General features: G+C 57.9%; 1 protein-coding gene across 1 annotated transcript in view; it reads right to left on the bottom strand.

Moving 5' to 3' along the window:
- The window catches only part of HS3ST6 (heparan sulfate-glucosamine 3-sulfotransferase 6), a 67,253-nt gene extending 48,896 nt beyond the window's left edge, over window positions 1–18,357 (bottom strand). The window contains exon 1 of the mRNA XM_080386558.1: window positions 686–18,357. Coding sequence (XP_080242684.1) covers window positions 686–1,674 — 989 coding nt within the window. The 5' untranslated portion in view covers window positions 1,675–18,357. The remainder of the gene's footprint in view (window positions 1–685) is intronic.
- Window positions 18,358–18,965: the final 608 nt, after the last annotated feature.

Below are 18,965 nucleotides of genomic sequence, written 5' to 3'. Positions count from 1 at the left end.
ACCAAGTCTCTTGAATCAATACGGCTCTGCCCTTTGACACAAACCTACCGAGGAATTTGGGCGATACTGGTTTACCCTCCCCTCCGCTGGCTCCCTGTTCCGAGGCACAGCGAGGATCAAACCCACTCCTGCAAGCCCAGGTCCTCGCTCCCTTTATTTTTATAAGCCACTCGAATAAAATAATTCCTAAAGGAACCCAGTGGGGAAACAGTGGGATGGCTGAGAATAAAGCGTTAAAGGTTAAAATCGCAAAGCCTAGATAATTAAAAAAAAAGCAAATTTCTGCTACCGGCCGTCCTACCACCTGTCCCCGGCTGGCTGAGCTGTGGGATGGGAGACACGGGGGGACACGGGACCGGCTCTCGCACTCCCACTGCTCCCCACTTCAGCAGCGGCCCCCAGCCCAGCGAAGCGGGGGTCAAAGCTGCCACTCCCGGGATCCCGCAGCTCGGCTCCAGCCGCATCCCCGCCGGGGACTCGCATCCGTGTGCGTCCCTCTCCGTCCTGCCCCCCCCCCCCCCCCGCCATCCCAGCCCCTTGAACCCCCGTTATCCCCCGGGACCTGCCGCGCCCGGACCAGCCTGTTGCAGAACAACCCCATCGCTGCACGGGAAGCAATTAAACGCGGCTCGGCGCTCAATCACCGCCCGCCGGAGCCCCCCCTCCGCCGCCCCGCCGCCGTTACCTGTACCAGCGCAGCCCTTTCTCGTAGCACCTGTCGAAGAAGTGGGGCTCGGCGCCCACCGCCCGCACCCCGGGGTGCGCCCGCAGGAACTCCAGCAGCGCCCGCGTCCCGCCCTTCTTCACGCCCACGATGATGGCCTGGGGGAACCGCCGGCTGCCCCCCGCCGCCCCCGGCCCCGGCCCCGCCGCCCCCGGCCCCGCGCCGTCGGGGAGCGCGGCGGGCGGCAGCAGCAGGGCGGGCGGCAGCGGCTCGCAGGGCCCCGGCAGGCAGTAGAAGAAGTAGGTGAAGAAGAGGATCATGGTGAGGAGCAGCGAGGCGCGGCGGCCCCCGACGGGTCCCAGCAGCCGCCCGCTACATCCCATCGGGGGCCGCTCCCGGCCCCGCCGGGCAGCGCATCCCGCGCCCCCCCCCGCCCCCCCCCCCGCCTCCCGCGCTCCCCTCCGCGCCGCTCCGCGCGCTCCCGGCCCGACCCCTCCCCGCGCCCACCCGGCCCGGCCCGGCCCGCCCCTCGCGCGCCGCCCCCACGCCCACCCGCGGGGCGGGGGAGGGCGCGGGACACGCGTGGGGCACCGGCGGGGCAGCCCCCGGCCCCGGGCAGCCCCCGCACCCTCCCGCCCCCGCCGCGGCGGAGGGAAGCGCTCCCAGCCCCAGTGCGCCGGCGGGATGCGTTTTCCCGTGTTTTCCCGAGGTTTCTCATCTTTTCCCGTCTTTTCCCATCTTTTCCCATGTTTTCCTGTCTTTTCGCATCTTCCCCCATCATCTTCCCCCGTCTTTTCCCATGTATCTTTTCCCGTCTTTTCCCATGTTTTCCTCTTTTCCCATCTTCTCACATCTTCGCCCATCATCTTCCCGATCTTTTCCTGTCTTTTCCCATGTTTTCCTGTCTTTTTGCATCTTCTCACATCTTCGCGCATCATCTTCCCGATCTTTTCCTGTCTTTCCCCATGTTTTCCTGTCTTTTTGCATCTTCTCACATCTTCGCCCATCATATTCCCAATATTTTCCCGTCTTTTCCCATGTTTTCCTCTTTTCCCATCTTCTCACATCTTCACCCATCATCTTCCCAATCTTTTCCCATCTTTTCCCATGTTTTCCTGTCTTTTCGCATCTTCTCACATCTTCCCCATCTTCCCCATCATCTTCTCCCATCTTTTCCCATGTATCTTTTCCCGTCATTTCCCATGTTTTCTTGTCTTTTCCCACCTTCCCCCATCATCTTCCCCCATCTTTTCCCATGTATCTTTTCCCATCTTCTCACATCTTTTCCCACCTGATTTTCTCCCCTGCCTCCAACTTCCAGGGCTGCAGCGGGTATTTTCAACCATTGCCATCACGCGAAGGGCTGCGGCTCGGCAGTGGTGCAGGATCCCAGGCGGGCACCGGGCTGGAAATAGCAAGCTGTGGCCAGGATGGCAGCCCGGTGCCATGCAATTAGCGAGCGGCACCAGGTGAGGCAGCGCTAATTGGGCTGCAAGAGCTGCTGCTGCAGGTGTGGAAACACAAACCCAATGCACGTGTATTTATTGTTTGGGATGGGAAGGACAGCCCTGGGTTTCCACCCATTCCCTTGCACCTTCCAAAATAAGCCTAAAAGCAGCAGTTTCGGTGATTTAAAATGTCCATGGGTAGTGGACAGTGGAGTGGGGTGAGGTGGTTTTCCTGCTGCAGGAACCCCATTCCCTGGGTGCCAGAGCAGTCTGCATCCCGGGTGCTAAATAAATCCTGTCCAGCAATCAGTGACACGTGGGAGCTGGACCCCACAGGCAGCATCCCTGGGTACCGTTGGGCGGGCCTAGGCCTCACGTGCAGCAACGGCAGCATCCTGGCTTGCTCCTGCCCTCCTGTGCCATCACCAAACGCAACACAGCCAAGACCCAGCCGTGGGGTGCCCATGCCTGGGGGTCCCCTGGGGCCATCGTGCCTCAGACCCGCTCTGGCTTCACTGAACTGCCCCAGGGTCCATCCCACCACACGCCTCAAAACACTGAGGCTGATTTCCAGCCTTGTGCTAAAGCCTTCCTTTTTGGTATCTGAAATCAGCAGTGTCTTAATTAACCTATTAATATAATTAGCTCTTTTTATAATTAGATCCCCTGAGCCTTGCAAGAGCTGGAGCACAGCAGGGAGGGGGAGCTCTGTGGGCTGAGACCAGAGGGAGTGCAGAGCTGAGCAAAGCCAGTGGCTTCGGGAGGCAGCGATGCTGCTGCACAGCTGTATGCTGCCACAGCTGCACCGTGGCATGCTTGTACAATGGCACAGCTGCAAGGTGACGGGCTGCAGGGTGGCAGGGCTGCAGGGTGGCAGGGCAGCAGGGTGGCAAGGTGACACAGCTGCACAGTGGCCAGGCCGCATGGTGGCTGGCTGCAGGGCTGCAGGGTGGCCAGGCTGCAGGGTGACACAGCTGCAGGGTGGCAGGACTGTGCAATGGCCTGGCTGCAGGGTGACACAGCTGCAGGGTGGCAGTGTGACACAGCTGCAGGGTGACACAACTGCTGGATGAAAGGGCTTCAGGGTGGCAGGGTGACACAGCTGCAGGGTGACAGGGCTGCAGGATGGCAGGGTGACACAGCTGCAGGGTGACAGGGTGGCAGGGTGACACAGCTACAGGGCAGCAGGGCTGTCCAATGGCCGGGCTGCAGGGTGACAGGGTGGCAGGGCTGCAGGGTGACACAGCTGCAGGGTGGCAGGGCTGCCAGGGTGACAGGGTGGCAGGGCTGCAGGGTGACAGCTGCAGGGTGGCAGGGCTGCCAGGGTGGCAGGGTGGCTGGGCTGCAGGGTGACACAGCTGCAGGGTGGCAGGGCTGCCAGGGTGGCAGGGTGACTGGGCTGCAGGGTGACACAGCTGCAAGGTGGCAGGGCTACCAGGGTGACAGGGTTGCAGGGTGGCTGGGCTGCAGGGTGACATGGGTGCAGGGCGGCAGGGTGACACAGCTGCAGGGTGGCTGGGCTGCAGGGTGGCATGGGTGCAGGGCAGCAGGGTGACAGGGCTGCAGGGTGACACGGGTGCAGGATGACAGGGCGGCAGGGTGGCAGCGGGACAGAGCTTTGTGCCCTCTCGTGGCTGGTGCTGGGCGGCTGTGCTGAGCTGCCTGGCCCTGCACAGCAGCTTTTCAACGAGAGGAAATAACTGCGCGAGTGCGATGGAGATCCCTTCCAACTCGTAACGCAAAGGTTCCCCAGGGAAAAACGAGGAGGAAAGATTATGACAAGGAAGTGAATCTGTTATCGGGAGCAGTCTGATAAATAAAAACGCATCCAAAATCTGCCGTGCAGCACTTGCCAGCTCTTGTCGGGTTTACGTAAGCGATTAGAAATAGGAACTGTTTCACCGCCGGCGAGAGTGGGTGGGAGCTGCTCCAGCCCCCTGTTTGGGTTCGGGGGGGGCTTGTTGTTGGAAAATGCCAATTTGTCAAAATAGAAATGTTTGGCAAGAATATATCCATTTTGACAAAGTACTGTCAAAACACAGCCAGGGAAACTCTGGAAAGGCGGAGGAAGGAGCACAGCGCAGCACAGCACACCCACCCTCCTCTTCCCCAGCCGAGGGGATCCCTCGGGCCGCAGGGCTGGGGAGCGGGCGCAGCGGTGCCTCTCGGCGCTGCCAGCTGCCCACCGGTGCCACCGGCACTGCCCTGTCTCAGCGCTTGCCGCTGCTCGGGCACGGTTGGAAGAGCAGCGCCTTTTCCTTTCGCAACTTCAAAATTGGGGGAAAAGGCTTAAAAGGTGCTCGGGGCTCACTGCGGGGCCAGGTGCCCGGCGTGAGGAGTGGAAGCACCCAGCACTCAGGGCTTCCCCAGCCCTTCGGTGGCCCTACAAGAGGGTCCCCAGCTTCAGCTGAGACCCCACCAAACAAGGACCAGCTCCCTGCCTTGCCCGTAACTCACGCAGTTAAGGACAACAAGCACTCAGGTGCAATTTTTTAGCAAAATTAGAACATTTTGTTTGGAAAAAAAGGAGTTCTGAAACAACCAGCTCGGATGCCCCCCGTGCTCCGTGCCCTTGGCAGGCAGCAGCCACCCTCACATCTCCGTGGCCACCCAAGGATGGCTGTGCAGGACACGGGACATGGTTCCTCTCTGATCCCCTGTCCCCTGCCAGGGCACTGCGTGCCTTCCAGCTCCAGTAACACACCTTCACCTGCAGCTCTGACAACACAAGCTGCCGCAGAGCACAGCTTTCCACCAGCTTGGTGAGCCCATCGAAAGGTTGGGATGCCAGTGGTGCTGGTGTCCGGCACGGCACGGGGCTGCCTCCCCGGGGCAGGAGCAATGCTGCTGCAATAGGCACCGATGTGTTCGCACCAAGGAGCCAAAGCCAGGCAGGCAGCGAGCAGCATGGCATGGAGCCAGCACCAGTCGTGGTGCAGGGCTGGGAATGGCGTTGGCAGGATTTATCCTCGCCCCTGGGGAGAGCAGGGATAGGCACTGCCGTACCCTGCACCCCAACACCTCAGCTTGCTCCCCAGGCTGGTGCACACCACGCTCCCTGCCCTGGGTCACTGCATAAGCCCTGGCATCAGGGCTCTGCACCCTTGGGTGGTACCCATGGCCCCGGGGGGGGGTGGGGGGTGTGGCCCCACAGGCACCCCCAGAGCACAGCCAGTCCCCAGGGCCACTCACGGCACGCAGGAGACACCGGGCTGCTCTGGCAGAGGCAGATGAAAGTGTTTGGGGCTGTCACTGGTGTTATGGATGGGCTGCGAGCGCTGGCGGGGAGCAGACACAGACACTGCGGATGTGGAGGGAGACTCCACGTTTCCAGCCCCTGATTGATGAGACACGAGTGCTGGCCACTTCACTTACTATATCACCGTTGCCTCAGCCCTGCACCAGGACGAGGGTGCTTTGAACCTCAGAGATGATTATCTCCACTGAAGGACGAGAAGGGTCATGTTTCTCCCCTGGGGTCCCAGCAGGAGCGAGCGGGTCCCCAGGAAGCCCCATGACCTGGCTGATGGCTCAGCTGCTCCCCAGGGACTGGGGGCTACAGCAGCCTCAGGGCAGCTGGGGCACCGTGGCTGTGTGGAGGAAGATGCTCCACAGAGGGGCTGGAGTGTGGCCGAAGGAGTATGCGATGGCTGCCAAGGGGAAGAGGTGAGACACATCCGAGCTGGCCAGGAGCTCCCACAGCAGTGATGCCCGGTGCTGAGCAGCAAAAAGGGAAAAATAAAGCAGCAGAGAGGCCTGAAGCTGGCCAGTGCCAGCGTGGCCGGGCTCGCAGGAGGTACCAGGGAGCAGTGAGCAGTGGCCCAGCCTGCAGAATGCTCGGTGATGCTCCATCCAAGCAAAGAGCCACCACCAGATTTGCAGTTTGCCTCGGGGCCACCTTTCATTGGTGACAGCCCAGACCAGCTGGCTGGGGGGGGGGGCCTGTGCTGCGGGGGGCTGCCTGCCTGTGAGGTCCCCCGGGCTGGGACAGCTGCAGGCTGCCTCCTGCCCTCCCCACCTTGGCTGGGTCAGCAGTGACATGAGCTGTCCCTCCAAACCACCAGGGCCCTGCTGCTGCAGTGTCCAAGGGGGTGAGCAGGGACCCTCACGCAGCATGGGGGCACACGGGGAAGCGCTGCCCTGGGGCGTGCGTCCCTGTCCTGCAGAGCTGGCTGCTGCACCAGGTCACTGCATCCCTGCCTCACTGGTGGGGCAGGCAGCCAGGACTACCCAGCCAGTGATGGCAGGGTGCAGCTTACCAGCCAGGCTGCAAGTGCCCCCTCGCCAGACTGGGGGCTGCGAGGTCGGGGGCTGGATCCTGCCTTGGCAGATCCTGTGGAAGAGCATCACTTGGAAATGTCTGGTGACTGTCTCAAAGGGCCATGTTTCTGTGGCAAGAGCCCAATGCCAGACATGTCAGTGCACACTTGTCATTGTTTGGGTTTTTTTCGGGAGGAGGGCTCCCTCCAGCCAGGTGCATTGCCCTCTCCTCTCCCAGCGCAGGGATGTACCTGCCAGCCTCCCTCGAGGTGGCTCAGCCCCGGGGGGAAATGTCAGTGGGACAGAGCAGACCCCCAGGGCAGCTGTCCCCAAAACACCTCGTGCCCCATCCCAGGGCTCACCTGGAGCAGAGGCATCAGCCGTTCCCACCACGGGCTGAAATCCTGGTCCCAAAGCAGTTGAGGTTTGTGTCTGATCCAGCACAGCCAAGTGACAAGCCCCACCGAGGGCCAAACAGAGCAATATCAGCACAGCACCATGTGAGCTTGTCCATCCTCCCCCTCATCCCAAACCCAGCGGGTCCAAGCAGGATGGGACCCTGGATAACCAGCCAGAGCATCCCAGGTGGTCACCCCAGCACCACAACCCAGCTCCTCCTCCAGAGACCTGCCCTCTGCCCACCACAGCAGGCAGGCAGGAGCCGCAGCCTGGGTGCTCTGGGATTTCCCAAAGTTTGATATTACAAAGAAAGAAAGAAAAGGGCTCAAGGGATCAGAGGGGATGAAAAATGCTTTAGAAACATGGGAGATCATTTAACAGGTCACCTCCACAGTAGAGTTTGCCAAGCTGATAAAGGCGAGCAAACTTATTAAGGCGCACACAGCTTGATTTGAAACGGCTGCTCCCAAACAGCCAATTACTCCAGGCCGTTCCAATCCAATTAGGAAGGCTGTTTCCCTGATTACGGCGGTGTGTTTTACAAATACAGCACAACTCCTTGGGTTCAAAGAGCAATCCATAAAAGGGAGCTCGGTAAGAGGCAAGCCAGCGCCTGCAGCCGGGGGAGGCAAACCCCCTCCCCATCCCTGGAGTTGCAGGTCTCCCTGTCCACAGGGATGTGGGTACCACAGGGGGTGGGATGCCCAAGCCCCAGGCATGGTGACACTCACTGGAAGAGCCACCCTGTGACTGTCCCTAAAGCAGCACAGCCCCGCCAGCCAAGGAGATGGGGTCATTCCCCAAGCTGTGGTTCCCACCTGAAGCTGGGCCCTGGGGTCAGCCAGATAGGGATGCCACTGGGGTCTTTGTCAGTGCCACCCCTCTGTAGTCACCTCCAGGGTCTCAGCCAAGGCTACCCCTTGTCACTCAGCTCAGCTGTCCTGTGACATTAGCAAGCCTTTCCCCAGAGATCTGGCAAGCTTTGAGAAGTTTGTCCACTGGGTACTGAAAAAGAACCCCATCCTCAACATAATGCTGCTGGGAGTGGGGACCCCTGATCCTGCGAGTGGGGAGAGACACGTTTTACAGTGGGAGGAACCCAGACGGGACCATTGGGGCTTTACCCAAGCTCACCAGGGCCAGCCAAGCTGGGATGGATACAAGCACCAAGGAGGAATTATGAATTGTGTCTCCCTCTAATTGGGAGCTGCAGAGCAACAAACAGAACCGATCCTCTCCAGATTGGGTTTCCCATCACCTGGCACAAAGAAGACCCCAACAAACTCATCACCACGCTCACACGGAGGATGAAAAATGATCCCACAAACTCCATCCTCAGTCCAAGAGGCTGAGCCGGGCTGCGGGGCAGGAAGGGCCAGTGCTGAGGCTGAGCCACAGCTCCAGCGCCTTCACGACCATCCCAAAGCTCACCACAACCGCTCCAACGGGTTCGCTTCAAAATCCTGGCGCACGGCCACCTCTGGGGTGTAGCACAGCCCCTGTTATTAAAATGTGTGACAGCAGCTCAAGATGGAAAGTGAAGTTGTACATTCTCCATCTGAAACTCCGGGAGGAATTTCAAGCAGGGGAATGCAATTTCCAGCCTGGAGGAGAGCCAGCAGCACCAGGGCGAGATTTTTCTTAATATGGTTTTGCAAAACTTGAACACAGAAAATTGCCCGTAGCTATAGCAATACCAGCGAGCTGGAGACAGCCCCGCTCAAGGAGGAGGTGAGGCATTTGCACAACAAAAACACACCCCAACTCCAACAAGCCTGCTGTCCCCTGCCTCCCCTGGGACCTTCAGTCACCTTAGCTCCCCGCTCCAGCCCAGTCTCCACTGGGATTTGGGGGCTGAGCCACGCAGAGGCTGTGCAAACCAGGGCAAAGCCACTCTCCTGCATGTCTTAGGAAGGGAGCAGCATCCCAGGAGCGAGGGTTTCGGCTCAGAAGTAATGCCCCCAGCAGCAGGCACAGGCAGCCACCTTGCAGAACTCCCCGTGTCCCTGTGGGGTGAGGTTGCACGGCATGATGCTCCTTCCCAAGCGACCAAACAGCGACATGGCATTTCACAGAAGGCAAAAGCCGGTGCCGGCAGCACCAAAGGGACAACATGTCTTTCCCAGACCGTCAGTGCTTGCAGGTCTCCGCTCCCTCCATCAGCCCAGGAGAGATGCAGGTTCAATAGCTCCTCGTTATTCTCCTAATGGCATCTCGGGGCAGCAGCCTCCTTGGCCACAGGGTCCCCAGCCACCCTTTGCCTCCGCACCAGCCCAGGGAGCACTGCCTGCTCACGGCAGCGCAGACGCAGCTGGCTCCTGGCCAGCTGGAGTTACAAAAGGAGCTTTCCCCCTATTTCTGCTTTTGATTTAAATAATCCCAATAAGGGGATAAAGCAGCCAAAACCCACTGATTTTTCTAAAGCTTCAATTTAAAAAATAATATACATGAAATGTGCGATTTTTATTAGAGTAGGCAGAACTGCAGAGTACCAGACACAGCCCTTTGCTAACCAAACCTCTGTCCCCAGGACTCCAGCCATTAACTTTGCCATCCAGAGTGCTCCGACGTCCTCTGCACAGCTTCCCAGCTCTGCCTTGGCCCCACTTTCCTTCTCATTTCCCATGCATGCACAAACTCGGGGCTGGCTGCAATTATTCCTTTATTGGTGCCCTCCTGGGCGAAGACGCAAGAGTGACAACAGCTTCACATCATCCTGGGAGTGAAAAATTACAGGGATGGGGGAGAGGCACAAAAGCAGCAAAGGTGCCTTTAAAAAAAAAAAAAATGTTTAATTTGGGGCTACCCAGTGTCTGATCACACAGGTCTGTGGGAACAGAGGGATACATGGTTAAATGTATGGGGCAACAAGGCCATTTCCAGCTGAGGAAGTCCCCTTCTGAAGCAGCATGGTGAAGCCAGACAGTGAAATGACAGCTGTTTGCAGGTGGATGGATGATGGCTACAGCCAAAGCTGACAGCATGGAGCCTGTCTGGCTGCAGCCCACAGATGGACCAGGACTTTCAGTGCAGTGCCCAGCACCCTGATGGGTGTCTCAAGGGACCTACAGCCCAAAAAGCCTGGGCACAACCTGGCTTCGGTGCTGTGGAAGTGGCAAAGTCCCTGTGGGTTTACCAGAGCCATGACCCAAGGGCGAGCCAGGGGCAGCTCTGTCTTTCCTGGGCAGGGGGGAGCAAGGTCTCAGACCCCAGTGTCAGCCCCTCGGTATCAGCCTCTCCATCACCCCCTGCATCGACCTCCCCATCACCCCCCTCATCCCCTGCAGTAATTTCTGCATCTTCACTACGTCAATCTGCACAACAAGCGGTTGACTGACCAGCTGGGGTATTTGACAACTGCTTACCTGCTCTTTACAAGCTTAGTAACTCAGTGGAACCATAATTATATGTTCATTGCTGATCTCATTTAGAGTTAATTACATGCCAAATAGAAATCTCTCTAATGTGCTTGGAAGCATCCCAATAAAGGCTCTGAGCAGCCCATCAATATGTATGTGAACGCGGGTATTCATTCTGCCGGGTGTTTCACCACTCGGTGCTTATTTGCAGGTCTAAATCAATAGCATCATCCCATTTGGGATCGGTGGAGATGCGGGGTTAGTTCAGCTCCAGGGGAGGAAGCAAACATGGGGGAATCTCTCCTGGCCACAGTGGGTTAGACCCAACCCACAGCAGTGCCAGCACCTGGGTCAGCCCCAAATGCAGCTCCACCAGCAGCATGGCTAGGACAGGACCAGTTTGGCAGATAAACAGCATGCCACGCTGAAGTTCTTTTCTTTTTTAAAATGCATCTACAACAGGCTAGTAGCAGGGGCAGCACATGGTTTAATCCCGCTTTTTTAGCCTAAAAATGGAGCTGACTCCATTTGGGTCACAACCCCATTGCATTTCCCCAGACTGGGGGCTGCACCAAAGGCACTGGGACAGCACTGGTGTGGGACTGGGGAGCCTGGAAGGTGCACCAGCACCCCATGAAATGATGATGGCAAAGGAAGGACACCAGCCCCAAGCCTGCTCTCCCTGGCACCATGGTGCTAAACCCCCCAGAGAAAGCTGGGAGGGCTCCAGCCGAGCTCTCCCACACACCAGGCAGACAGGGCCAGCTCCGTGCTGTAAAAGACAGACACAGCTTGTCGCCTTGGAGGGCAGAGCTGGGGAATTATATCCTAAATGCTCACAAAATCAGCCGGTAAGTGCGCAGAGCTGTTCCCAATCAAGCAGTGAGCCGGCACAGCTGGGACGCATCCTCACTGCTCGCTTGCAGCGCACTGGCTTTCCCCGAGTCACAGCCGGCAAGCTCCCCGCCGCCGTGCCCAATCTCTGCGGGAACTTTTTCAAGCAAATCAGTTTACAAGTTTCCTCTTTTTCTTTTTTTTTTTTCCCCCCACAGAAAAAAAAAAAAGCACCAAAAAACCCCAAACCCATTTAGGGGTAGGGGGTTGTTTTGCTTGTTCGCCTTTAAAAAATAATGTCACCAGGTGCAGATGGCTGCATTTACGAGTCTGTGAAGCTCTGGCATGCCCACTGCTAATTCCATGCACAGGTGGGGGGTAGCTTTCATTTGGCTCTGGTTCAGCCAAATATTCAGTGGCCAAAGGGAGAGGAAGGTGTGGGATTGAGAATTGGAACATCTGGAGCAGAGCTGAGCAGTAAGAAATGCAAAGCAAAGTTTGAAAGAAAATGTCTCAAATGCATGGAGGAGAAAAAGCGGAGTTCAAAGGGCTCCCTGCTGCCAGCAAGGAGGGAAGCAGGCTCCAAGTGTCCTTCTGTCATGCATTTGGTTGGGTTTTGGAAGCAGGAAAAAAAAAAAAAAACAAACACCACACACGTGGTGTTGGAGAGGGAGGCAAAGCCAACCACTGGATTAAACCCCAGCCAGCTGCGCCCCCAACTAAACCTGCTCCTCTGCTGCGGGCAACACAGATTCCAGAGCTTAATGTGATAAAACCTGAATTTCAGAAGTTTTTCAGAAGTAGCAGAGGAATCAGACTACCACTTTCTGTTGGAGTCCTGACTTTTAGCCCCTGCAAGATGGGAATGGGCCTGTTCCCTAGGCCAGCCCGGAGCTCTCCCTGCATCCCATGGTTGATGCTGGGCAGCCCCCTGCACAGTGCAGAGGCTGCAGGTCCCCCCGGCATCGCACAGGCTCTGCTTCCCAAACAGCCCTGCCAACAAGTCACGTATAGGGATAATGCATTTTCTTTGTCTCTTTTCATTGTCTATTCCAGCTTAATTCTCCAAAACCCCTACGACAGCAAAATATTGCACCATTAAGAACAGCTAATGAACGGATAATGAATCGGGTAATGTACATAAGGAGCTAATAGTCTCATTCCCCCAAATAGTGACATGCATCATGTGCACTCATGAACTACAGCTGTCGGAATCAAAGCCCGAGCAGCCGGCAGGTCATGCTGGAGCTGTGCATGCCAAGCGTGCCATGACCCCACTTTCCGGGTGAAAAGCACCCACTTCCCAGCAAGACCTTGTGTCTCAGCCGGGAGTGAGGAGAAGCGAATGGAGCAGGGAGCACCGCTGCTGCCTGGAGCTCCCTGGTGCAAGGGCAGGGTCCGGCTCCGGCTGCCATGCCTCGCCCAGCAGGCAAGGCCTGATCCTGCTCATCTCTCATCATCTGCGATGCACATGCTGAAGCAATTAGTGGGGAAAGGCTGGAAAGCCTCCAGGATGGGAGAGGATGCCGGGTACGCTGGCTGCAATACCTCCGGCACCAATAAACTGCAGGTGCTGGGGGATCGCCCACGCACCGCCACAGCACTGGGATCCTGCCTGCCCGTACCCTGCTCCTCCTGGCTCACACCCCGTGTGGAAAGCTTTGGGAGGGGGGCAAAGCCCCGTTTAGAGACAGAAGGCTCTCGGTGGTGAGGATCCCCTTTCCCGGGGACAGTAGGCATCTGGTTCCTATAGCACAGGCACCCACATGTGCTGTGTGACCCTCGGGCTCCATCCCCTCCCCGAGAGGGCAGGTCAGCTCTCTCCGGCTCTGTGGGGGAAGGAGCTGGAGCTCTGTCTGGAGCCTGGCCGACGACAGGAGCTTTCAGGCACATCACCCGGGCACTGACACGTCTGTGAGAGATGGAGCTGGGACCAAAGCTGCCAGTAACCTGAGGCTCATCAGCCCGAGAGCTCTGCTCCACAGGGACAGCTGCCCTGGGGGCCCTTGGAACCGCATTGCCTCTCACAGGCTTGTGGTACCCACCAGCATCCCATGCCTCAAACCTTCGTTCCAATATTTAGGTGCTTGTGCTCCAGGGAGTCTCGTCACTCCCCATGCCACAGTGCCACGCACACCCGTGGGGGTCAGCTGCAGAGCAGCAGAAACCCCTAGCCCTGCCACATCCACCTGGGACCCTCTGCTTGTTCCTCCACCTCCCGCTAAGCACATCCCAACAGCACCAGCCTCTGCCTCGGTGGGAACTTCATGGATAAACCCCTGGAGAAGAGAGCCAGGAGCCCTTGGTGGAAGGAGCACAGGACCACGGAGGCTGGCTGCACTGCCATGGCGATGTACGCCCCTGCCTTGGGTCTCCCCCACCACCCAACCCACCTCCTGAGCACAGAGAAAAACAAGAGAGCCCATGAATCCAGAACACTGGCAACAGGTTTTAGGATCACATCTAGGGGTCAAACCCCAACAGACACCCACCCGTGCCACATGTCCCTCCTGTGCCAGGGCTTGAGTCCCCACCACAGTGCCAGAGGGGACCAGAGCAGCCCGGCACAGGGGACCAGTGTGTTTTCCAGGCACCTCCTCACACTGGGGGTCTCACACAGCCACACCCAGGCTTCAGCATCCCAGGCTGCTGGGATGCGGCTGGAGAGTGGGACAGAAAACAAGCCAAAGGCAGCCAGGGGGGCTTAGGTGTAGGGCTGCCTGCCTGCCTCCCCCTGCACAGGGACAGATCTGGGATGAGCCTGCTACCTGTGCCCTGACATTCCCACATCCCTCTCCCTCACATCATCCCCACCTTTAACTCTCATGGCTTGTTGGAGCTCCTCAGAGCATCTTCCACCTCCCCAAAACTGCCAGGGCTGCCCGACAGGGTGCTGGGGGGCACTTTGGTGCTGGCAGCTCCAGTGGTGTTCACCCACCCCATGCAGCACCAGATGCAGTGCTGGGTGGGGCATGGGGCCAGGCCCCCCCAGCCCCTCTCCCACTGCCCCCCGCAGCAGGACCAGCCCACAGGACCCACCATCCCAGGGCTCATGTGAACACCCCGTGGTCATTTTTAACCTCAGATCTTTGGCATTATTAATAACATACATGTGGGTCTCCCTTTCCCTGTGGGATAACATCTGGGGGATATTCATCATGGCCACTGCGGGCTGCTGCCCCCCGCTCTCCCCACAGAGCAGGATGGGTCACATCTGAGCGCTGAGCTGCTTGATGTGGAGTCATTAGCATGCACAGACTTCCAGCCCAATTACTTGACATATGAAATCAAGATCCGTTGGCCTTATTGTTTGCATCTGGAGCGCTGCATCCACGCGCACATACTCCTCCTCCTCCCCTGCCCCCCCGGCTCGGCCGCGGCTGTGCCAGCATCGGCTTCATCTGGTTGTCGTTTACCACAGCTTGGCATATGGGAACATATCAAACATCATAAAATTAGCCCTACACAACAGCAATTATCCACAGCACCTTCGGAAAGGAGAAGATGCACTATTTCCCAGCCCTCCTTCCTCTGCCGGGCTGCGGGGAGAGGAGCTCACTGATTTCCCCCACCCCCCACCACCCCCCCCGCAGTTCTCCCAAGAGAAGGTTTGCTCTCCCGGCAAGCACAGAGCAAGCCCAGGTGGATCACACCACAACCTGTTTGCAGCTCTAGTTTAGCAGGCAAGCCACTGCTGTTCTACAGACCGATGTTACACAAAGGAATAATTATGCTTCATTTCTACCCATTAGCACATTCGACAGCGTTGAGCTTGCTTTAAGTGGAAAAAAAAAAGAAAAATTGCATCAGAAATATTTGAGGTGCTGAAGTCAGCACGCAGGTGTCGGGGCTGATGCAGCACCAGGCAGCGTGCCAGCACCAGCCCAAGCAAAAAGCTCCTAATCCCGGCGATTACAGCCCATAAATGCGTGCGTGGCGATGGGGCTCACACCCAGGCAGCACCGGCCACCGCAGCAGGTGGGTTTGGCTTTGCCCCAGAGCCTCCCTGGGGGCTGTTAGTTAGGGGAGAGGGGGTTAATTCCTGCCACGTGTCTCCCACTGTGCTTTGCTCCTCTCAGGGCTCTGATGCTTTACCGGGGCCCCCGCTCTGCTGCAGGATGGGGACACAGAGTCTCTCTGGAGGAAGCCCCCGGTTCATGGCTGGGGAATTGGTGAGGGTTGGCCATGGGCAGAGAGCTGGGATGGTCCTGGCTGCTGCAGGGGCATCGTCCCCACTCAGCATCATCCTGAGGGCAGAGGCGCTGGTGCCCCGGCCGTGGCTCAGCCAGCATGCAGGAGGGTGCCCACCCAGCCCCATGGCCAGCAGAGAGCTGCAGCGGGGATGAAGGGCTGCCTTGGAGGCAGGCACCAAGCAGCAGAAGGAATTTGGGTTTCTTTTTTCCCCTGTAACCCATCTGTCCTTAATTTCTTTGGGGGTTTCACTCCAAATTCTTCAGATTCTATGGCAAATGCTTTGCAGTCCTCAGCTCAGCTCGCCTCAGCGGCTGGCCAGCTCAAAACTGCCTGCAAGCAGAGGAGAGGGAAGGGAAAAACACAACCCCACAAATTCACCAACAAATAACCCATGTCCCACCAGTGGCAGCACAGAGGCACTGGGAGTCTTTACTGTGCCAGCCCATCCTTCTGTGCAGCAGAGGGGACACTGGATTTTGTGGCAGGGGACACCAGCCTGTGTACCAGCCCTGGTTCCAGCCCTTGTCTGTCCATCATTGTGTGCTGTGCTCCACACACAGAGCAGGGTCCTGAGCTCCTGCACATTTTTGCCAACGGCTGGACCAAGCGGTGCCAGTCCTGCCTGGGAAGCACAGGCATGGCCACGCTTTTGCTGTACATCCCCTCCCCTCCTGCAGACCACAGCACCAGGAGGAGATATCTGCCTTGCCAGAGCTTTGGTGGGAGGTGTTTCCATTTGCTCTTATCATTTGTAGCAACAAATCACTTGGTTTGCCCTAATTTTGCAATTACAAGACTCTGGGCTACAAGCAAATGCAAATAGCTCAGACTGGGGAGCAAAAGAGTGTCCCCACACAGAGCAGCGGTGTGGTATGACATACACCACAGTCACTAATTAGCTGCTAATTTTACAGACTTCTTTACGGTTTGCAGTCATTTAACCCGTCTCATGGCCTGAGCCCTGCAGCCAGAGCTCTCAGCAGTGCTGGCAGTGGAGCAGGACCCCCAGTGCCAGCCCCAGCCCAGGATGCTGGGACAGCCTGGGAAGCATCGGGAGGCACCCACAGCCTGGCTGAGGCCAAGCTCAAGCCAGTCACAGCTCCCCTTGGGTGCTCCCTTGGGACACCAGGATCCGAAATACCTCCCCTCTGCTGTCATGCAAAGCAGAAGTTCAAATCCAGCACAGTATCAGGTAAAACCAGTCCCGCTCCAACACTGACCTGCACAAGCCCACCTACAGGTTCAGTTTGGGTCCAGTTCTGAAGATTTAAGCAGTGCCTTGGATTGACACAAGCTGTCTGCGAGGGCACATCTCCTCCCCAGAGACTACATCCAAGCCACAGGTTTGATAAGCATCAGGATATGGCTCTGGCCCCAAATGGAGAAATTAAATGAATACTTTGCATATTTTGGTGACTCACACATGTGAGCAGCTGTAATTGAAGACACGATCCATCTCGCCCTTCAGCATGTATCGGCAAATTACAGCCTTTCGTTATTTCCCCCAGTGTAACCTGCACAGAGGCGCCCACATCACATTCGCCCCTTACATGGAGCTCAGCTCCCAACGAACCCCACAGAAACCAGAAACCCTCCAGGCTCATCTTTGCCCATCGTGCAAACACCGCTGCTGAGAAAGCCCGGCACACAGCGGGGTGGCTGCCCTGGCTCCAGCCTGGTCCCTCGGCACAGGGATGTGCCGCACAGGGCTCTGCAGCACACGGAGCGCTGCCCTGGGGACCCCGGGTACGCAGCAATACGCGGCCACTGGGGTTTTCTTTTCCCCCCACAAATACCGTACCTCCAGGTTAAACTGGAGCAAGGCAGGCAGCAAAAAAATAATAAAATAAAATAAATGCCCAGCAGGGCTGCAGACCTGTCCTGTCCATGTGGCACAAGGGCCCCACAGTGACCGGGCTTTGCCAGGAGCATCCTTCAGCCCCGGGGAGCCCAAGATGTGTCCCACAGGCAGGGTGGGCTGCACCAACCACCACGCTCTGGAGAACCCCCCCTCACAAAGAGCCCGAGGGACCAGAGCAGCTACTTTCCCATGGGATACCCAGCTGAGAGCTGCAGCTCCATCCTTCAGGGCTTCCAGCTCTCCTGGCAGCTCATCACCATCCGCATGGGTCCCACCAGGGACAGGCACAAGCTCCAGTAAAGAAGTTTCCTGGCAAAGACCGGCTTAGGCTCACAGCTCACTGGAAGACTTGTGCGCCCACAAAACAAGGTGCTCATTAGGGGTTGCTGGTGTGTTCAGGGCAGGGAGTGTGGGACCCCTGCTGAGCAGCACCCCCAGATCCACCACCCAAACTGGGGGCTCCACACTGTGGCTCCCACCCCACAGCCAGCATCCCACCCTGATGTTTACTAGCATTTATGCGACATCTATTGTTCAATTTTTTAAATACACAATAAAGCGCAGGTGAGGACGCAGCTCAGAGCTGACATTTAAGTTGGGTCTTGGGGATTTGCTGTGTTCAGCTGAAGCATCCACCCACCAAACGGGGCCACCAGGCAGAGGGTTTGCTCCTGCTGACTCCAACAGTCCTTACCTGGAGGATTTTGAGCTCAACTGCATTGGCAGAGGCCCCCAGGCAGCCCCTGCCTTAACCTCAGCTCAGCTCATTCCAGGAGGAGCTGGGGCTGGCTGCTCCCTCCTTTAAGCCCTTCTCTGAGCAATGCCTGAGCCAGGTGGAGCAGCTCAGCCCCATTAGTGTCCCCAGACCCAGCCCAGCCCAGCTCCCCACTGCACCGCCTACTCGCCCATCAGCTGTGCAGGCAGGATCAGGCCCCCTGGTGCCCCATCTGTGCTGGGCTCCCAGCAGCCAGGACCCCGCAGGCTCCAGCACGGGTCCATGCACCGGTGAGCCAGGCACATGCTGGGGCAATGCCTCCAGCTCTGCAGAGCCAAGGGACAAGCAGGGCTGAGCTCTCTGTGCCCATCAGCCCCGTCTGGGCTGGGGAAGGACGTATTTGCCCATTGCTCACACTGAGGCTAATTATCAGCAGGTCATTAATGACAGTGAGTTTTAAAGAGCCAGGAAGGTGGAGCCTGATGAACTGGCCTTGTGAACCCTGAGGAACAGATAAAGATAAGAGCTTTTTGGCAGTGCAGTAGAGGAGGGTGTCTCAGAGGCACGCCAGGAATCATGGCTGAGGCCAAGCCCAGTGGTGGCACTGGCCGAGCCTCCGGCTCCTATCCCACAGCACTGCGGGGTGACAGGACAACCTGGACCAGCTCCAAGGGGGCTGCCAGTGCCTGCCTCGCTTCATGGGTGAGCTGGGGGACAGGGAGGCTCAGATTCCCCGGGTACTGGACAACCAGGAGGTTCAAAGCTCTTTGAGAACCAAACCTGCAATCCCTCCGTGCCTGCTTCCATCCGAGCCCCATCCAAGCCGGAGGGCGCAGGGAGCCGGTGCCCACCCATCTCCCCCGCATCCTGCCAGGGCGGCCATGCCCGGTGGTTGCCATCCCTCTGTTGCGCATGGGCTGGGCAGGAAAAGCAGACAATCTCCAGTATTGCATCTTAGAAGCCATCCGTTAAATGAGCTATTTTAATTAAGTGCAATCTAAGTTATGTGGTAATGTCAGGAGAGATGATAGGAAACACTCCCTTGGCCTAGCTGGCGGCGGAGGATGTATCTCATGAGCTTCATCAGCCTGTGACCCACCACCGACCTCTCCCCACACGCACACTTGTGCACGCTTGCACCCACGAACCCTGCTCCCTTCTAGTAGGATTTCCCAGGAAAAGAGCATGCCGCCCCGGTTTTATCCTGCCATCCAGGATGGGTGGGTGGAAA

Source organism: Falco punctatus (assembly GCF_963210335.1).
Source record: "Falco punctatus genome assembly, chromosome: 4".
In the NCBI taxonomy this organism is placed as follows: domain Eukaryota; kingdom Metazoa; phylum Chordata; class Aves; order Falconiformes; family Falconidae; genus Falco; species Falco punctatus.
The sequence above is the reverse complement of the archived record's forward strand: the minus strand, read 5'-3'. Positions and strand labels throughout refer to the sequence as shown.